Below are 18,985 nucleotides of genomic sequence, written 5' to 3'. Positions count from 1 at the left end.
CTCTTTAGAATTGGAAATATGACAGTTTAAAGATGTTTTTCAAACATTATGATTGGTGCTTTACTCTCCAAAAAGATAGGAAATGCACACTTCACCAAAACATGCCAGGCAGTAATTTGATTTGCTAATGCACACTTCACCAAAACATGCCAGGTAGTAATTTGATTTGCTTTACAGCAAGATCACTGGTTCAAACCCCTGATCTAATTGAATTCCTTTTACTCTTTATTAAAATCATTTTTTTGGGAAAATAAAAGATGTAAACAACATTATACTCTGACAAGGAAGAGGCAATAAATGCCATTACAACAGGATATCAAGGAATCACTGGTGTTATAAATATGTGTGTTTATTTTCTCATATAGGAAGCATGTTTAATAACACAAAATGCCCTCCGTGAGGGAAATAACCATTTGTTTGTGGCTCTTATACATTCAAAGCAACTCAAAATATGGGATTAATCAGTTTATGAACTAAACATTTGAATCAACATTACAGAATTGAGAAAACACACATCTGACATTCGTTTATAAAACATAAGACAAAATAAAAGCGTTTTTTAAAAAGTTAAAAAAAAAAAAAACAAACAAAGAAAGGAAAGCAGAACAAAAACTGAAACTTTTCATAGGTCTGGTTTAGCATTACAAAAATGAAAAACATAGGGAAAAAATCCTCAAAAATCACATGTCCACACTGTACAAAAGTCAACAGCGAAGTGTGTTTGGTGTATATGTTGTGTGTTTCTGTAAGAGTATGTCTGTGAGTGCGTGTTTGTGACACTGAAAGACACATTTCTGTTGCTGGCCAGTGAGCTGCCAGAATCTTTGACAGTGGAGACTGGATTCAAGGCTTGTTGATCTGACCCATAAAGAGAATAGTACCTGAGGGCAGAAGACCAGAGGAAAATAAATAAATAAATAAAATGGGGACAGCGTAAATAAACAGTAGCCTGGAAGTGTGGTTTGACCTAAAAGTAAAGGGTGATGCTGTAATTCTGAAACCTTAGTTATAAAAAGTTACAACTTGAGGCAGCAATAGATAAAACCTGTTGATGCATTGACAACATTGTAATCATATATTCCATGGTGGGAACCAGATGACATTACCTGTTGGGTTATGCCTTATAAGGAAGAGGAAAGGTCTGTCCACCGTCACCCATGGTGGGGAGGAGCGAGCCAGCAAAATAGCAGCTTAAAAAGAAAAAAAAAATCAGAAACAGAAATCACACTAATATTGTTAGATTTCCAACATTAACATCTTTTAATTTTGCACTGAAAGCAAGACATAAGCTGAGCGATCACAGTGCAGTTTTTAATACTTACCAGTGGCAGCTGCTGCTTTTGTTCCATCTTCGTTCACCTCGATTTTGGCCTTCTGCAGTGCTTTGGATACATACACAGCTTCAGAACCTGAGGGAAAAATACTGAATGTGATACAGAGCTTTGGTCCGGACACATTTAAGTGAACAATATTTCTTAATGCTGAATGTGTAGCGAGAGATATTCCTGCACTAGTGAACAAACATGGTGTAAATTCATCAGTCACCTAATTTATTACAAACATGGTGTAAATTCATCAGTCACATCAGTCACCTAATTTATCTTATTTTAGATAAATAGGTTTTCCCTTAGGCAGGTCAAATTACATGTGGGTCACTGTAAATGTGGGTTAATATAAATGGCATTAGAAACAGAAGTTAAATCATAATTTGTAGAGCTCACTGAAGCGTGGCCCTGAGGCTGAAAAAGAAAAAAAAACACTCAATGTTATTTTAAAAAATATGTCACAAACAGTAGTCTGTTGTTCTGATGTAAAATACCCTCAAATATGCCACATGTTTGTATCTTAGTAGGGCTTTTACTCTAGGCTCATTGTCCACTGTTCACCAAGTTAAGAAATGATGATCAAATACACCACAAGGTGGCACTGTAGCTCTACAAACGTAGCTCCCTTTATTGTTTTGTCCAGGAGCAAAAAAAACAAACAGTGACGGTTTAGTTTTTTAAACTGAAAGATTAGTAACTATTTGTACTTTTACCAGGAAAAAAACTGAAAAATCCAACGATCATAGTTCATATTGAGAATTTTGTTCATGTGGAAAGTACTGAGTGACGTGTGCATCTGAGCAGAGTTTACTTTCACTCACTGAGGTGTCTGAAGTCAGCTTTTTCCTGACTAAACAAGTCTGTAATTCCAAGTGCAGACAGAGAAGCTTCCAGATCTACCTCTGCATCAGCAGTGAACCTACAAGTACACAAAAACATGGCGCACGCACACACACGGAGGTCACATTCCCATGAGTTCATTTGAATTTTCCCTAGCCTGAGTGCGCTGGTGTGACTCTTACTTGGGGATGACCAGCTGGACTTTCCTCGCACGCATCTGTTTGGTCCAGCTCTGCACGGTGGCTGTGCTGATGTGTGGGATGAGCTGAGACAGAGCTGCATCTTCATCGAAGGGCAGCACTATCAGCATGCTGATGGTGTTCCCGTGATAAGGAAGAGAAATGACGTTATATTTCAGCCCCTGAGGTGTGGTGGCAGTACCTTAGTAAAAGTGGAAAAACGTCACATTGTCACAGAGAGGAACACAGCTTAGTTCAGATACAAAGCCACAAATTCAACAACAATGTCAATGTTTTACTGTTTTACTGAGAGGAACACAGCTTAGTTCAGATACAAGGCCACAAATTCAATGACAAACAATGACCTGTCAATGTTTTACTTTAACTACAGTATAATTTACTGTATCCTGAGACACCAGGGAATAAGGATTGTCATAGTTTTAACATTGCCGACTCAGACTCACCTAAAATATGAGCACATTTTGGCAAAGCCTGTCGTCAACTTTAAATAAACGTTGATGATTTGTAGATGCTGTCGTCGTAAACAAACTGGAGATGAAACTTTTAGCCCTACCTCTTAAATCAAGAGCAGAACAGCTTAGGGATCAAACTGCCTTGTATTAGATGATAAAATACAGTGAAGACCAACAGACAAGGTTCTTGGAAGTTGTAAATTCCAACTCGTTTGCATAGTGTTTGGCCACAACATCAATTACAGTGTGCCTAGACACTGTGATTTCAGGCTTTGATTTGGCCATTAAAATGAAAAAACATGTCATTATAGAGTTACGGGTGGATAAATCCCCTGTTGTCAAGCCAAACACAAGTTACTCGGAGCTTCGGATATTACATTTCTCTATCTTTGCTGTGTGTATATAAAGTAATAAATATTAAATCAGTGTATCAGAGATCTAAGCTCTACAACAGACACACTGCAGGAAACTGCAGAGACAGTCTAAGCTGAGGAGAGGAATCTACCCAGGGCACTCAGCACGATAACACTCAACTCCTCTAAAAATAAACGACTGACTGGTTCACCATTCCATTTCACACAGGGACAAATAACATCCTGTGGACGATGAAGTCTGCATTGGTATTTAACTCTAGATTTGCTCATCCAGAAAACACAGAGTTGAGTTATCTGGTCCCTCAGTGTAAGAAAATCATGTCACAATTTTCCATCCCAGCCAGAATATCCTGTGTGTGACTAACTTTGTTGCTCACTCTGGAAAACCTCCACTTTTCACTTTTTAGAAATCAAAGCATCTGATTCATGTAGGCAGAGCCATCTTTGAATGTTTTGGAATCAAAACACACAGGACTAAGGCTCTACTAAGGCTCATAGAGAAACACAGCATTTCATCTTCCTTTGTGCTTTATCACTGATATTGATCCAAGAAAGATCAGACTTAACAAAAAATAACAGATGGTAATAATGGTTAAGAACGGCCAAAATGACCCTTTAAGGTCAACGGTATGAACTCCAATACGTCCATAACTCACTGATGTTGAAGACGGAGAGCTGTGACATCATCGGGACTGAGTGCACACTCCCATCACCCGCCTTGAAGGGTCGCATCTTGGTGTTCGATGGCCGGAAGCGGGACTTCCACAGGCCTTTGAAGTAGATTGAGTTGACAGTGACCAGTCTGATCATAGGCGAGTCCAGCATGTCTGGTTTGACCAAGGTAGGGATGAGACCTGGAGAAACGTCAAAGCATCATATGTTTAATAAAAAAAAGAAGTAAATACTGGTGCAAAAACCTAAAAAAACAAACAAACAAGAGATTATCCACTATAGTGAGAGATGATGAAGGGAGGAGCAGAAACTGGGACTCGGCTCAGACTAGTGTGTATGCAGCTGCTGCGTCCAGCCGTGCCTCCCACCTTTGGTCTTGTTGTTGACCCAGTCGTTGATTTGACTCGCTGCATCCTCAGAGTTGTTGAAGTCCAAGCTCCTGAACTCACTCTGGAAGTTGGCTTTGTTAGTGGCCACAAAGGACTCCTTCATGGGGAAGCCCTTCTGGCTGAAAATGCCATTGGCAATGAGCACAGCATCCTGATTGGACCGAGCCATCAGAGATTTGTGCAACTTCTTCAACATCTTGTAAGGACCTGAGGAGAAACGACCAGTTTTACATCATACCTCAATCATCCTATGATCCTGGTTAAATGTTCTGTAAATGTTTCTGGGAATTATAATATATTTTGTATATCATCATTTAACATGTTTTACTTAAAGTAACACATTTCTACAATACAGTACTGCCATTCAACTTCAATAGAACTTTGTACCTGAAGGCAATATTAATCAAATGACACAACCTTTTGGGTTTCACTTTTCTTTGAAATGGTCTTCAACCACTGGATTGCAGACTTCCACATTTATATTTATATATATATATATATCTGTGTGTATATATATAAAAAAATCCCTCTGCAGCTCTTGACATGTGCCAAGACACTCTCACGAAACTTCAGAAAAATAAATCGCACATTGCACAGGAAGTGTCTAAAAAAAAATCTAAAAACAAAAACCCATGTCATATTTTTAGAAAAAGCAAATGTCGATTAAAGAAACTGAAAGAGCTAAATAACTCAAAATATCTAGTATACTGTAAATCATGGACAGGAGATTCCCACATGTGAACTTATTCAGCATTATGGTGATCTTTTTCTTTTTTTAATTATTTTTTTATTCTGTTTTTTTTTTTTTTATTTATTGAAGAAAAAAAGAGACAAATAAAACCTGAACTAGATTTTCTTTTTTGAAAACCATCATGAACAACCCTTACCATTTTTCTTGTAGTGGAGACCACTTACGATCTGCTTCCTGGTCTCTCCATGGGTTCCAGGCAGCAGCATGCCTAGAATGGAAGCCACTCCGTGGGGTGAAAACACCACGTTCTCCAGGGGCTTGGAACGTGCTACTTGCTGGAACACCTGTATGCCAAAGTCTGAGCCACGTTCACCATATGAAGGGGACTGGGGCAGTACACACTCCAGGCCACGCAGGACCACCAGGAGACACAAACATAAGGAAAGGTGCTTCATTGTGACTCACAGAGCACCTGGTGAGAAACAAGACACAGAGTTATTAGCTTTGTGCATGAGTTGTCTAAATAAAGCCTAACCCGTCACCCAATTCAGATGTGGTAAAAACGTCCATTTACAAGCTGGCAGGTAATTTAAGTCCACTTCCAAGAAACCTGAATGTCCCTCTTCACGTGACTCACGCTGGAATTACCACATGTGTCTTCACTTGTCCTAAGGCAACAGAATGGTTTACCAAGAGACCTTAGTGGTCTCTGACTAATACGTACCGTCCACTTTTCCTGCAGTGATGTCTTTACTGGCCTTGACATGATCGATTCATCAGCATTAATCACCATTTCACTGATTTACTGAGATGCCGACTTGTCTTGAAATTCAAACTGAAATATTCTTTCGTAAAATGAAAAATATTTAGCAATAACTAAACTGCATCTTAAGTTTGAGGTAGGGTTTAATTATTGCTCAATGCTTAATGTCTATCACTCTGAGTATTTCATAGATACAAATGTGTTAAAAACTGTCTTCTGATTAATGAAGGGAGTGATTTTCAGTTCACAGAAGTTGCACAACAGACAAACTAACATCTTTCTAAACTTCTATTGTATCAACTAGAATGTTTGTTAGCTCGGTGAAGAACAAATAATCGTCGTCTAGTTTAATAACAGGTTCCCTGGCAGTCAGTAAACGTCTTAAAATTAGATTTGTGTCATTTTAGTCTAATCAGAAATACAGCGAAGTGAAACGGAAATTGATGCTATAGGACAACACAATGCTGCGCGTACCACTTGTTCAAACTGCGAGGCCAAATGAAAGCACACCAAATGCCAAAGTGATGGAAAACGCCCAACCACAACGTGTTTTAAACACATTAGGTTCGCTGGGATAAAATGGCATGTTTTTAAAATATTTCCAACACGCCAATTAACGTCAAACAAGGCTAAAGTGTCGCGGTTCTCGCAGTGGGATAACATTTAATTGTATGTTTATTTTAACGTGTCAGGGGGAAAAACATGGCATTTTTACAAAACAACTACATTCACAAACAATATGAACTGACGACTAATTTAACTTTTTTCTTGTCAAAGCATAATTCTCGATCCTACCACTCTGGACGTGACGTTGTTGTTCCGCTTTTCCTGCAGGTGAATTTGCGACCTTTTCTCTCCTCAAACCAAACTTTATCCGCAGTTTATATCAAACTAAACTGTAATATTTTCGACTCCAATCGTAGGTAAAGAACCAAGTTACTCCACCGTTCTTTCACTGAGGGATTTACTAACCTCAACTCCGCCTTTAAACCAAACAGAGCTGCGGGGAAGAGGGGGGAGTAACTACGTTTGGGCGAAAATAGCAGAGACAGAGGTAGACGGATTCCGGCAGACCTTCAAAATAAATCATCAATAAAAAATAACACTTCCGGTTTTCAGTCTAACAATTATTTTAAATATTTTATGCTACTTTGCTTAACTTAGCTGCATATTAAACTAGGTTTAAAAGACTACACTTCGAGCCATCATTATTTTTGAGCTTCATCAGTTTTTGTCTTTTAAATTTGTCAATAATTACTTCTCATTGTAACTATGGACAACAGAAATATTATATGTAGAAAAAGGACACAGCCAAAACAAGCTATGAAAACCAAATAAAATGGGAAAGATGGGAAGTGTTGGGTTGCAACACATAAAAGACACACCTAAAAAAAAAGGCTAAAGTGTTGGGTTGCAACACATAAAAGACACCTAAAAAAAGGCTAAATCTAAAAAACATCCATGTTCCTCTCGCCCTGAGGAAAACATGTGCTTGAGAGGTTGAATAACAGGTCATTAATTAAAATTCTGTGTAGAAATTATGACACCTCAAATGTTGACCTGTGTAAAAAGCTTGTAGGTTGTTATTAATGCATATTCTACAAGTGTTTGGGCTGAACCTCCTGTCTCCTGTCGAGGAGGCTTTCAGGATCAGATATGGATCCCTGCTCTTTGTGCTTGGATTTCTGTCATGTCCCGCTGAGATGCAGAGATGGCTGTGTTGTAAAAATAAACAGAGATACTGTCTCTGTGTGTGTGTCTGCTAATTAAATCAAGACACAGCTGTGTATTCTGATCAGGTCATGAAAGGACTGTTATTGCTTTCCTGCAGCTTCGTCTCATCATTATTATTATTATTTTTTGCCATAAAACAATAACATGGCAACACAGCATGCATTCTAGAAAAAACAACTGCCACAGAATTTTGCTGTTGCAAAGATGCCAGCTCGGCATAATGGACAAGCAAACCTGCTGTGGAAAACCTTTCAGCTGTACTTTTATCATCAAACAAGACGAAACTTGTCCTGGAAATGAAGGCCAGGTGTTTATGTGTTTGGGTAACAAACACGTCAATTCAAGCAAGCTCAAGGAAAAATACCCTGGGGTTAAAACAAGATTTTACAAGTTACCAGTGAGACTGATATAACTGTCTGGTTAACAGATTTAAACTTTCTAAAGAACTGATTCTTCAACCCAGATTTGAGTGTTTATCACTAGCTCAGAACTAGGTCACTGCAGTAAGAACCAGTCTGTGACAAAAATGTTTCAGCTCAGTGGTACAACGCCACCACTGGAGATGCTGGTAAGAAGAGATTTTATCTTCGGGTGATGTTTACTGATTCGTATTTTGGAGAGAAAGCAACATCATATCAGTAAATCACCCACATAGTAAAAAGAAAAACAGTAACCACACATACAGTACTGCCACACTGGTGTCTCATTTTAGTGAAAAAATAAAAAGCCCATCCAAACACATTTATTTGTATCAACAACTTTTTTAATAGTTATTTTTATTGTAAAAATCATCTATTTTCTCTCCGGTCATTGGTGAAGAACAGCAAGATAAAACATTGAATACAATTAGGATCAAATGAGTCACAAATTGGTGTTTGATTTTGTTTTGATGTTCTGTGAAGATATTTAAATCTGATTGTCCTCGTGCATGTACATGTACATTCAGCCTAACCCTGAACATCACAGGAAGGTGCATTGACCAAGAGTAAATAACTGACAATGTTGACTCAAAATGAAACTTAAACAACAAGTCATAAAAAATAACTTCATTCATCCACTTCTGAAGACCTGGTATAACAAAACAATTCTGGACTTTGTAGGCAAAGGTTATGCAGGTTTTCCAAAAACCCCCCCCCCCCCGCCCTTCTCTCAGTCACTTCTTAAATCATTCATTCAGCAACTTCACAGTAAAACAAGCGCTCCCGTGCCAACAGCAATGATTTGATTCAGCCAATTATTACTTTAGGCTTTTTCCACCATCAGGTCACTCTTTCAGCCACTGCTGCAGAAAAACTGAGACGTGCACGCGGGCCTGGGCCAGCTGGGGGGGGTCCTCACTCCTGGCAGGGTACATGTTGGCACAGTGGGCCGTTCCTGGATCACACAGAAAATTATGTATTCAGGATATGGCAACGCAAGGTAGTAAAGCTGAGAGTAGTAAAGCACAATTTTCCACCTAATCAAATTAGGAGCCAAACAACGAAGTCATTGTTGGGCTGACATAAATACGGACCTTAGTTGTTCTGCAGGGCATTACAGGACCCTGTAGGCCCGGCCTCAGCAACAGCCAGTAGGATCTTCTTGGTATAATCAGAAATAATCAGACTTCCACTGTTCCACCATTGGAGTTTAATTCACAAATTCAGAACCCCGCAAATTGAAATACTATTGAGAACCTGATAACATGTATATTTTTATCTGTACAAACCACTGTATGAGTTGCTGCCACCTAGTGACTGGAGGCTTGTTATCATTCCAGCATTCCAGCAGTGGTGCCTTACCGACAACCGACACCTCGCTGGTTTAAAGGCATCAAATATATATTTGATTTAATCTCCTCTCACTTTGTTGTGTGTATTGTTTGGTTACCTTTGATGAAGACAGCAGGCAGACTGGATGTGATGTCCTCTGTGATTCCCAGGGCATGCCACGGGTCAATGGAACCGTTGGGAAAAACGATTCTGCTGGAGCGGATGTCGTAGCCACCGTAGTATTCGTTGGTCTGCAGCACAGCCTCCGCTATCTGCTGAGCACTGACGTTGTAAAATTCAGCGCACTGTTTCACCTGGTAACTACAGATGAACACACGTAACACAGACGTAACACAGACGTAACACAGATGAGTTTAAGGCCAAAAAAATACAACTGCGTTAATGTGATTTTTTTTTTTAGGCAGATGTTTAGAGTACACACGTAAGAGGGAAGCCGGTGAAAGGCTGGTTGGGTGAGTCAGTGCTCTGGTAGAATCCAAATTCTGTGCAGGTCTGGTAGACCCACTGTCTCCCTGACAACACACACACCAGCACACACAGTTTCATTATCCCACTCACCGACACAGTACATTCTTTGGCACTTGAACCAACACAATTAAAAACCTAAAACTCTCTCAGTCAGACTCACAGAAATATTCAGTCCACTGTGAAAATTCATACAGTTTTTACATGAGGGGAAAAAACGTCGCCACTGGTGAGAGTCTTTAACAATAACAACTCTAAGTCTTCGTGACGGCTCACACAGTACATACCTCCCCCTGCTGCTGCCCCCTCCCAGGAAGTGTTGGTCATGTCACTGAGGTACTCTGTGTATCTGGCATCCAGGCATTTAATAGAGAAAGTGTCCATCATGAGTTTGGCCACAGCAGCGTAGCGGGCGTAGGGGTCTCCCAGGGAGGTGTCGGCCATCAGCCCACAGAGAACTTTGATGGTGATGTTTGTGCCTCTGCCGCCCTTCAATGGGGAAAAAAAGACTTTAACACCTGAAGAGAACATTTCACTGTGAACTTATACCATTTATACAAACTGATACTTTTGTGTACTAGGCAATACTGAGTATCAATACACATACTTCTTTGGGTTGGGTTTCAACAGGGTGAAGTGGAGTGTTTGGGATTTGGTATGAACCAAAGAAGTGATCCACTTAATTAATTAGATTAAAGACATTATACAGGGATGGATGGATGGATGGATAGATAGATAGATGATGGATGGATGGATAGATGGATGGAGGGATGGATGGATGGAAGGATGGATAGATGGATGATGGATGATGGATGATGGATGATGGATGATGGATGATAGATGATGGATGTGTAGATGGATGGATGAATAGATAGAGAGGTGGGTGGGTAGAGGGATGGATGGATGGATGGATAGAATATTCTTCTGACTTGGTCTGTTCTGTATGTTGAAGAACAGACCAGGTTGTCAACATACAGTGACAGACTATAATAAGGTGGTCCGTGTCACTGCAGGAGTAAACATTCAGCTGTGGTTGCGGAGCCTGAACCTGAAGCACGCTCTCGTCAGTTAGTAATAAACTGTGACTTCTCTCCGTCTGCGTCACACAGCAGTTACACTCTGGTTCTTCACACTCTGGTTCTACAGAATGTTTCTCCTGTGTCGCCTAAAGCAGCTCCATGAAAACCCCCCCGGCCACTGGTCGGACGCTCACGGGATCGCTCCTCACTCCTCGGACTCATACCCACAATCCTTCACTGTTACCTAAAACCAGTTACTTTGCTCCGAAGCCTCACTCAGAAAGGCAGCCATTGGCTGCGTTTGTCTGGGAGTCCTGTGGAATCTGTGGCCCACTGCTCCTCTTGGCTCTTTTATAAGTGTGTCTTTGGCGTGGGGCGACAGGAAACCAGTGAGACCAAAGAATCTTTTGTTGCTTTTTCACATCCGCTCATCGGTAACCAGACTCACGTCTCCTCAAGGCAGCGAGAGGACGGAGAGAGGACAGGGGGAGAAGAGGAGCAGCCAAGGAAATAGAAAAGGAGTGACTACAGTCACAGTCAGAGAAGAATTTCACCAGCAGGGGGACCCGGTTCAAAAATCACTAAGTGTAGGTAAACTGAAGTCCAGTGGTCAGGAGATGTGGTTTAACATTCACATTTGGTGGCCACTTTAAAAAGATCAAATAGTTGATGATCCATCATCAAATGATCAATAGAAAAATATCGACATTCAGTATCTATTTGGTGGCCACTTTAAAAAGATCAAATGATCAATAAAAAAATATCGACATTCAGTATCTGTTTACTTGATACCAATGTGATGATTTCTTAATCAAACAAATTTGGAGTGAATCTAAGAGCTGAATAATTCAATCCCCCATTAGTTGTAATTTTAAAATCTAATGTTTCAATGTCAACCAAACAGCTGAAGTTTACAAGCAACTCATTTTCCCACACTGAGGTCCATAAAAAAAATGTGGTTTTAGATTCCGCCCACACAGGAGTGACTGTTCTGAGATCAATCCAAACTCTAAAAAAATCTAAAGAATCTCAAAATAAAACACTCCAGCCTTCAGAGAGAAGCAGCCGTGGATTGTCACCAACTGTGTGCTGCAACATAGAAGTGATTTTTTTTCTATGGACCTTGGTGGTGGAGTTCAGGATGAATCTATATAATCTATAGATTTGCTGGTCGCTTTTTAACTGAGATTGGGTGAGGATCTGAGGCTAGTTCTACTTCGAACAGTCAACATTAGAAATGTGTTATTAAACCATTAAAACCTATTCAACCAGCAACCTTCAATATGACCAGTAAAAATGTAACATCTGTGGTCCAGATATGATTGCCTTTCTCTGGCCAGCATATAAAGACATGTTGAAAATATTCAACATCGTAATCAGAGCTGCATTAGTAACATTTACATTTGACTCATTTAACCAAGGTCACTTACAAGATGAGGATTAACAATCAAGCAATCATCTGAGAATCAAACCCAGGACTCTCTACTTCCAAGGCAGGCATGCCAACCGCTACACTCTAGAACCTTAAATGATCATACCACATCTATCCTTGCCAAGTCATTAGCTTCCTACCAGATAACGCTCCCCCCAGTAGTCTACCCCTGCAGAGGCTGTGATAAGGACGGCATATCTGGGCCTTCCACTGCTGAACAATGCAGCATTGATTAGCTTCCACAGTCCTGACCCTCCTACACCTCATAGCTGCCGTCCACTCAACCAAGACCTGATACTGGGTCAAGCTCTTGACACCAGCCAGAACTCCACATATTTCCTTCATTCTTTCTCAGGTCAACACACACAGACAGTCTGTTTACCAGTACGTCCACTCGTCCACAGATGATGTCAGATTATTGGACTGTCTCCTTTCTAACAGAGGAAACGTTCACAGTCACAGTGATTATATTTGGCCCTAAACATAAGAGCGACTTATTTAACATATATATCATTTTTGACTATGAACTGTTTTTAAAAAAATGACCGTATTTTCCCTACGGTAAGTCACTCTTTTTTTCATGTTTGTGAATTATACTCAGGTGTGACTTATATATTAAAATATACAATTTCACATGTTCGTTTTGGCACTGGTGCAACTTATACTCCGGAAAATACGGTATCTTTTGAGACTGAGATCAGTTTTGTCTCTGCCTACATGAACATTACGTCTAGATTCTTGTGCAGAGACGATGTCGTCATTTATAAGAAAGTGCAATCATTTATTTTGGATTGTAACACATGGGAAAATGAAGCTGCCATTTTGGCAGTTACAGATTGTTCCAGCTGTTGTGTCGCACATGCTTTGCTGATGAGGTGTGACGTCGGTGAGAGAGTGTGTGTCTGCCCGTCTCACCGCAAAGGCCCTGTTGTCCTCGTTGTACTGGACTACATCCATGAAGTTGCCAGCCAGTGTTTCCAGGAAGTAGGCAGAGTCCATCTCTGTCTGGATCTGCAGTTTGGAACACAGGCTGTAGAGAAGAGAACAAGAAGGAAAAATAAAAGATAGTGAAGCAGGAGGTGTGTTTTTTTTACAGTTGACCTTTTCCTTAAAAAAAAGCCTAAAATGTAATATTTTTAGATGTGAACAGAATCATTCAGCTCATCCCGGGGCAGTGATGAGGGCCATCGGTCAAGTCGACAGTAATGAGGTGCAGAGGTAAAAATAATTGAGTGTGTGTAGACATGTGGGTGTGTGGAGACTTTAACACACGACACATGGATGTAAGTGGAAAAAGCCAAGATGGTGAAAGGGCAGAAGTGAATGAAGGCGAAGCAGTGTTCCTGGAATGGGTTTCAGTGTTCAATACATCCACCTTCAGCATGTGTCATGTAACAAGTCTCAAGAACCAACATGGAAAAAAACTAGGAAGAAAACATAAAAAGTAAGGAGGTTGACAGGCGAACAAGCTAAAAAATAAATACATTTTTCCCATGACGACCTCATGACTGTGAAAAAAGGTTTCCATGAATCTGAGGTTTTGTAACTTCTCAAACCTCCAGACCACCTTTGTGACCTGGGTGTATTTTTTTAATATAATGTGGTCAGGCCGACACAGACACAAAGGCAGGGCGAGCGTGGGACTCTGTGACGCCATCAGTTCCAGGACACTAACCACATGGGTTTTAAAAAGGGAAATTTGAACATGCTTAGTCATCCTGTGGACCGGCATGAACAAAATAACCTGATGTAGCAACGGAACGAGGCGACGTTAAATCATGGAAAGTGGAGTCACTGAGACACACACATTTAGAACGAGGGCTAAAAATGTTAAAACAATTTCACAGACATGTGATCCAAGGGTATGTACAAAAAATATATATGAAAACATATGTAGCTAAGGTTAAAAAATACATATTCTTTAAAGAAGTCAGTGTATTAGTTTGTAATTAAAGAAAGTATTATTAATATTATTACAGATTAATGTACATGATATATGTACAGTATATACATATATGTGTCACACATATATGCATACATACAAACATATATACATAAGTTTATATATATATACATATATAAACATATACATATATACACATACATATATATATATATATATGTATATATATTTTTTTTTTTTTTTTTTTGTGGCCCAATGACTGGACTGGATTATTAAATAGAAGATGAACTCATGTGGCCCAGTTCACGTTTGGTAAGGGTTGTAGTGAGAAGTGAAAGGCACTGTACTTGAAGTCTTTGGTGATATTCCCATAGGTCTCAGGATCCTTCAGACGTTTTACAAGTGAATCGGAAGCTTGTTCCACCAGCAGGGGGCACTCCGTGTTCTCTGAGGCCAGCGAATGTCGCACCACCTCTAAATACTCTGGCAAAACAAGACAAACAGAGGGGAAATTGAGGGCGAATTGAAGCAACAAAACGATCAGTTCCTCTTCAAACAACGTTCAAATTAAGTGAATCTACTTCAACTGCGTAATTTTGATACATTTTCGTTAAGATCGAAAGTGAAAAGATGGGTGGTGTTCCCTGTTTATAGCTCCTCCATCTGTCTGATGTGGGTCTGAACCATTCGTGTGTTTAGTCTGGGTTAGTTTCACCAGTCAGGGGCGTGATAGTGTCTTGAAGATAGCAGGGCTGTGTGGGCGGTGGAGCACAGCTTGGTGTTCAAAGGTCCTCTGTCCTTGACTCCAGGCTGGGATGGGGCTCAGCCAAACACAGCACCCAAACAAATACATGGATTCTTTTTCTACTTTGATCTGTCTGGGATGTGTTGACATTCTATGTTGTTTTGGTGTGTCATGCACCAGGCAATTACTTCACTTGAGCAACGGGAAGTTTTTCAAGTCAGGCCGTTTTACTTCATTTCCTGAAGTCAAATTTCACTTAAATTGCGTGGAAATGCTTTAGTTCAGATTTTTCAGCCGTGTATGTATGGACACTTCAGTGTCATGTTTTCACACCTGGGAAGTTTACAGTGGCGTGAACAGGTGCACTGGTGGCCACGGAGGCATGGACCAGGTGTGGGTACTTCAGCCTGAACCATGCAGCAAGAGAACCGGGGTACGACCCACCAAACGCCACCCATTTGCTCTCACTCAGCCCTCGTTGGTCGGCTGTGATGACGCGAAAGTGAGCCAAGTCAGCTAAGGCCTGGCGACTGCTGAGAAAACGTAGGCTGTCTGTGCTGAGGTCGCTGCGTGAGGATGGAAGAGAGAAGTTTGAGTGAAAATATGTGCAGCAGTGACATCTGGTGGTAAAAATACTTAATTGACTTCTGCTTCACAGTTTGGTTGGCTGAATAACTTTTGGACTATTTCACTATATTTAATAATAATAATAATAATAATAATAATAATAATAATAATAATAATAAATATTATTATTACTATAAAACTACAAATAAAAACTCAGTCAATAGAAACATAAAATCAAGATCAAGATTTAAAAAACATCAGCTATAAGTATGCTTTTATTTAATTTATCTAACAGAACTTGACTTTGTTTTAATCATTTTAATACAATCAGAATGTACTTGTTTTCTTTTAATCCTACAATTGAGTTACATTTTTCTGCACTTTATCCTTGTAAAATTTGTTCTTAAAAATATTCCCTTTATTTCAGCTTTTAGTAGAATGAAGAATTGAAATGTAACCAACAGGAAGCTGTGGTCACTGTGTCTGCTGTTATCCTTAGTCAGCACTTTTTTGCTCTTTAAAAGTCACATCCAATATAACGCTATCTTGACTACTTGCTACTGCTGTTAAACTGGATAACTGCTGATAGAGGTGAAGCTTTGCCAGAATCACAGCCTCAATATTGCTGATTTAGAACCCTAACAAGCTAAAGATTTATGTGAAAGGTTATCAGTTTCATGCACAGCCAGCAGTAACTAGTATCACATGTCAAACAGTTATCATTTAGACTCATATTTTTCAGGATTTTCAGGATTTGTCTAACTGTATTTTCAGTCTTCTTTTTTTTTTCAGAGAAACTAAAACAACAACACCATGTTGGTGCATGAGACTTTGAAACCCTCCAGTAAGTTCAAACAGCATTAAGAAAATGAAACGTACTCAGTCGGGTGACTCTTTCCATAAAAGCGATGCTCCAGCATAAAACAAAGAGCTCCCATTTTCTCTGCGTAAGTGAGCCACGTTCCAGTTTGCATCCACGCCAGGTTGGCCGGTCCCTCTCCACCAATCATCAGAAACACCGGTCCCCCTGGTTTATAGAAGTTTCCATTGACAAAGTACCTCTGGTGCAATAAAAAGGAAATCAGAGAAGAGGAAAGACAAAAAATAAGATGTAAGACGCAGGGAGTTGGTTTTTTTCTAGTTACAAAATATGCAACACCTAAAATGTTAAAAAAATGTCTTCAGAAACCTAAATACTAAAACATGTAAACTACTGCTTAATTCATCTGTGTTGTAAAATGGCGTCCATAAATTAAGCTCATGTCTTATAATGTCATATAAAAGTCCTTATATGTAGGACGAAGCAACATTTAATTTGAGTTGATATCGTACCTCTACAGACATACTTACGGTAGTATCATAAACCCCCGGACAGTAACAGAAACTAGACTTCTATAGAGAAATATAATAGATAATAATAATAATATATATATATATATATATATATTACGTTTTTATTTCATTTCCAACACCAAATATCCCAATAACATGTACAGTGACTGTACCTGCTTCCACTCTCTGCTGTCTGCACCGTTAAAGTGATCCAGTTTCTGAACGAACCACTGTTCGTCAAACACAGTTCTGAGCATCTTTGCGTTTTCATCCTGTCCACGATAAAACTTCCGAAAGCCTTTAAAACGTTGTCCTTCAGCAACAGCAGCGACGGACAACAACAGCATACAAACAAACATGTTTATTCCACTCATAGTTGTTCGACTTGTAACCAAATCTATTTAAAAAGAAAGAGGAAACTGTCAAAACCACGTGACACAGCCTGATGTGGTCATGTGACAGGGTTTGCGTTACTTCACGGACTCGCAGACTGTGGGAAATATGAGTTCCCGACGTATAATAACACTACATTATTATCATTATCATTATTATTATTATTATTGTGACTCTTTTTTGAGTGAAATGTCAGAGTGAGAAACCCACACAGACAATAGCTGTAAAATAAAAAACAAAATATGAACATGGTTCTCTTTTCTTTTCACTTCGACGCTGAACAGTTTGTCAACCTTAAAAAACGAAATTTTAACCAGAAATATACTGCAACAGCGCCCTCCTCGGGCAAAATTGAATAACGGGTTCCCATCCCCGTTATTCAGCAGAATTTCTACTGTCTGCTGAGTCGACTCTCTGACGTCGTGGTTTCTTCACTAAAACTAAAGACCGAACAAGTCTTTAATGGCTGCGGACTACATGGATGAGTGGTTTAGTTCACGATGGTAGAATCATGGTTTGTACGGATGTCACGATTGTAGTTTTCCTTGGTATGATTGAGAGAGATTTCATCACGATATATCGATTATCACGATTAATATACCTTAATTGATTTCACAACACTATGCACAAATGTACACGAGCAGTCCATAGAAATAAAAATAGTGATTAATTAACTGTCTTGTAGCACTGAAAGCGGAACCTCTGGTGTATCCGTGCGCAATTAATTACAATTGATGCTAACATTTAATTTCCTACCAATGCAATGTTATGTTAGGAAAACGTTGACGCAATTTCATCCAGTTACTGTGTATTTAGTTTTGCTCTCGCGAACCAAGTCTGGTGGGGGTCCCGCAGGTGATGACAAATATTGAAGGTATTTCCTGCTTTCACTGCAGTTTCTAAGGCATGTTTTAGGTGCTGTCAACCAGAATACCGCAGTTATTTATTCTGGAGGCAAAATAATCCTTTATTCAGGGGGCGTAACTACCATTTTACCCCACTTGGGCTTACACTTAACTATAGTTCCGATATATTTGCTGACGGTATTCATGAAAAGTTACAATTGACCACAGTGTTTAATATCGCAATTGTGACATGGAGTAATCGTGACATCTCTACTGGTTTCAGTTATAGATGGTGGACATGATGTGTTATGGATTTTCCAAACAGATGCCTTTTTATCCTCAGAAATCATGGACGTTTGCACAGAAGCACGAACACATACAGATCACATACATCAATAAACACTGTGTTCATGTTACCGTTGTCACTACAATAGCAAAAACATGGGAGTATATCATTAGTTTTTTGTCACTTTATTTGCAATGATCTTTATCTCTTCCAGTTGAGGATGTGAAAAGAGGCATTTATTTTCTTTAATTAAATATCTTTTTAATAAAGAAAACAAAACAAATATGTACATTTTTTCAATTAATGTGTAATCAATGACTTAGGGAAGATAATTACAAGCACCTTCTGCCAGCTGAGGAGAGAAAGGGATAGAGAAACATAAATACAAGGGTAAACTGCCTCTTTTCTTTTCAGGGGTAGTTTGGGGGGTACTTGAGGCTTTTTGTCTCGGGGGATTTGGGGGGTACTTGAGGCTTTTTGTCTTGGGGGAGAAGAAAAAAAAAAACAAAACAAAAAACATTCCACCATATATTTACAGAACTCTCCTGAAATGCATTTTACACTCCTGGAAGCAGAAAAGGCCTTAGGATTTGTACTGTTAAACTATTCTTGTTTTTAAAGTCACTTGTCAGGTTGTTTTTTTTTTTTTGTCAATATACTTTTTCAAGTTTTAATAATGATATTCTGTCTTGTTAAAATCCATCAACAGCCTTGGTAGGAGAGAGCGCAGCAATCACTGCTGCTCCTCCTTTTTCTCAGTCCACAGTTCATTTTTTTCTTGAAGCG

At 39.4% G+C, this 18,985-nt stretch overlaps 2 protein-coding genes across 3 annotated transcripts; both read right to left on the bottom strand.

The window, feature by feature from the left end:
• Nucleotides 1-328: 328 nt before the first annotated feature.
• serpine2 (serpin peptidase inhibitor, clade E (nexin, plasminogen activator inhibitor type 1), member 2) lies at nt 329-6,729 on the bottom strand. Of its 2 annotated transcripts, none has more exons than XM_017032301.2 (9): nt 6,679-6,729; nt 5,140-5,415; nt 4,232-4,459; nt 3,848-4,045; nt 2,348-2,546; nt 2,147-2,244; nt 1,323-1,409; nt 1,107-1,190; nt 329-881 (listed from the first exon to the last, which is right to left on the bottom strand). In XM_017032301.2, the coding sequence occupies exons 2-9, from the start codon at nt 5,396-5,398 to the stop codon at nt 844-846; spliced, it is 1,191 nt and encodes a 396-aa protein (XP_016887790.1). In that variant the 5' UTR covers nt 5,399-5,415; nt 6,679-6,729; the 3' UTR covers nt 329-843. The 2 variants fall into 2 exon arrangements, with proteins under 2 accessions (XP_016887790.1, XP_008307003.1); XM_008308781.3 differs by having other exon boundaries at nt 6,502-6,703.
• Nucleotides 6,730-8,182: 1,453 nt separating this feature from the next.
• Nucleotides 8,183-17,094, bottom strand: prss59 (serine protease 59, putative). The gene is made up of 9 exons (XM_008308780.3): nt 16,849-17,094; nt 16,223-16,404; nt 15,110-15,342; nt 14,379-14,514; nt 13,044-13,158; nt 9,965-10,166; nt 9,634-9,724; nt 9,310-9,512; nt 8,183-8,814 (listed from the first exon to the last, which is right to left on the bottom strand). Exons 1-9 carry the CDS (start codon nt 17,047-17,049, stop codon nt 8,705-8,707), a joined length of 1,473 nt encoding a protein of 490 aa, XP_008307002.1. The 5' UTR covers nt 17,050-17,094; the 3' UTR covers nt 8,183-8,704.
• Between the last annotated feature and the right edge of the window lie 1,891 nt (nt 17,095-18,985).

Source organism: Cynoglossus semilaevis, chromosome 4 (genome assembly GCF_000523025.1).
Source record: "Cynoglossus semilaevis isolate Cse_v1.0 chromosome 4, Cse_v1.0, whole genome shotgun sequence".
Taxonomy (NCBI): domain Eukaryota; kingdom Metazoa; phylum Chordata; class Actinopteri; order Pleuronectiformes; family Cynoglossidae; genus Cynoglossus; species Cynoglossus semilaevis.
The sequence above is the reverse complement of the archived record's forward strand: the minus strand, read 5'-3'. Positions and strand labels throughout refer to the sequence as shown.

Coding starts and splice junctions, on each gene's coding strand:
- serpine2 (XM_017032301.2), bottom strand. CDS start 5,398: ATGAAGCACCTTTCCTTATGTTTGTGTCTCCTGGTGGTCCTGCGTGGC. Junction 2,245..2,347: donor GTCCAGCTGGTCATCCCCAA/GTAAGAGTCACA, acceptor GTGTACTTGTAG/GTTCACTGCTGATGCAGAGG. Junction 882..1,106: donor TATAAGGCATAACCCAACAG/GTAATGTCATCT, acceptor TTCTGCCCTCAG/GTACTATTCTCTTTATGGGT.
- prss59 (XM_008308780.3), bottom strand. CDS start 17,049: ATGAGTGGAATAAACATGTTTGTTTGTATGCTGTTGTTGTCCGTCGCT. Junction 10,167..13,043: donor AGGACAACAGGGCCTTTGCG/GTGAGACGGGCA, acceptor TCCCCATTGAAG/GGCGGCAGAGGCACAAACAT. Junction 8,815..9,309: donor GCCTGCTGTCTTCATCAAAG/GTAACCAAACAA, acceptor TGTGTGATCCAG/GAACGGCCCACTGTGCCAAC.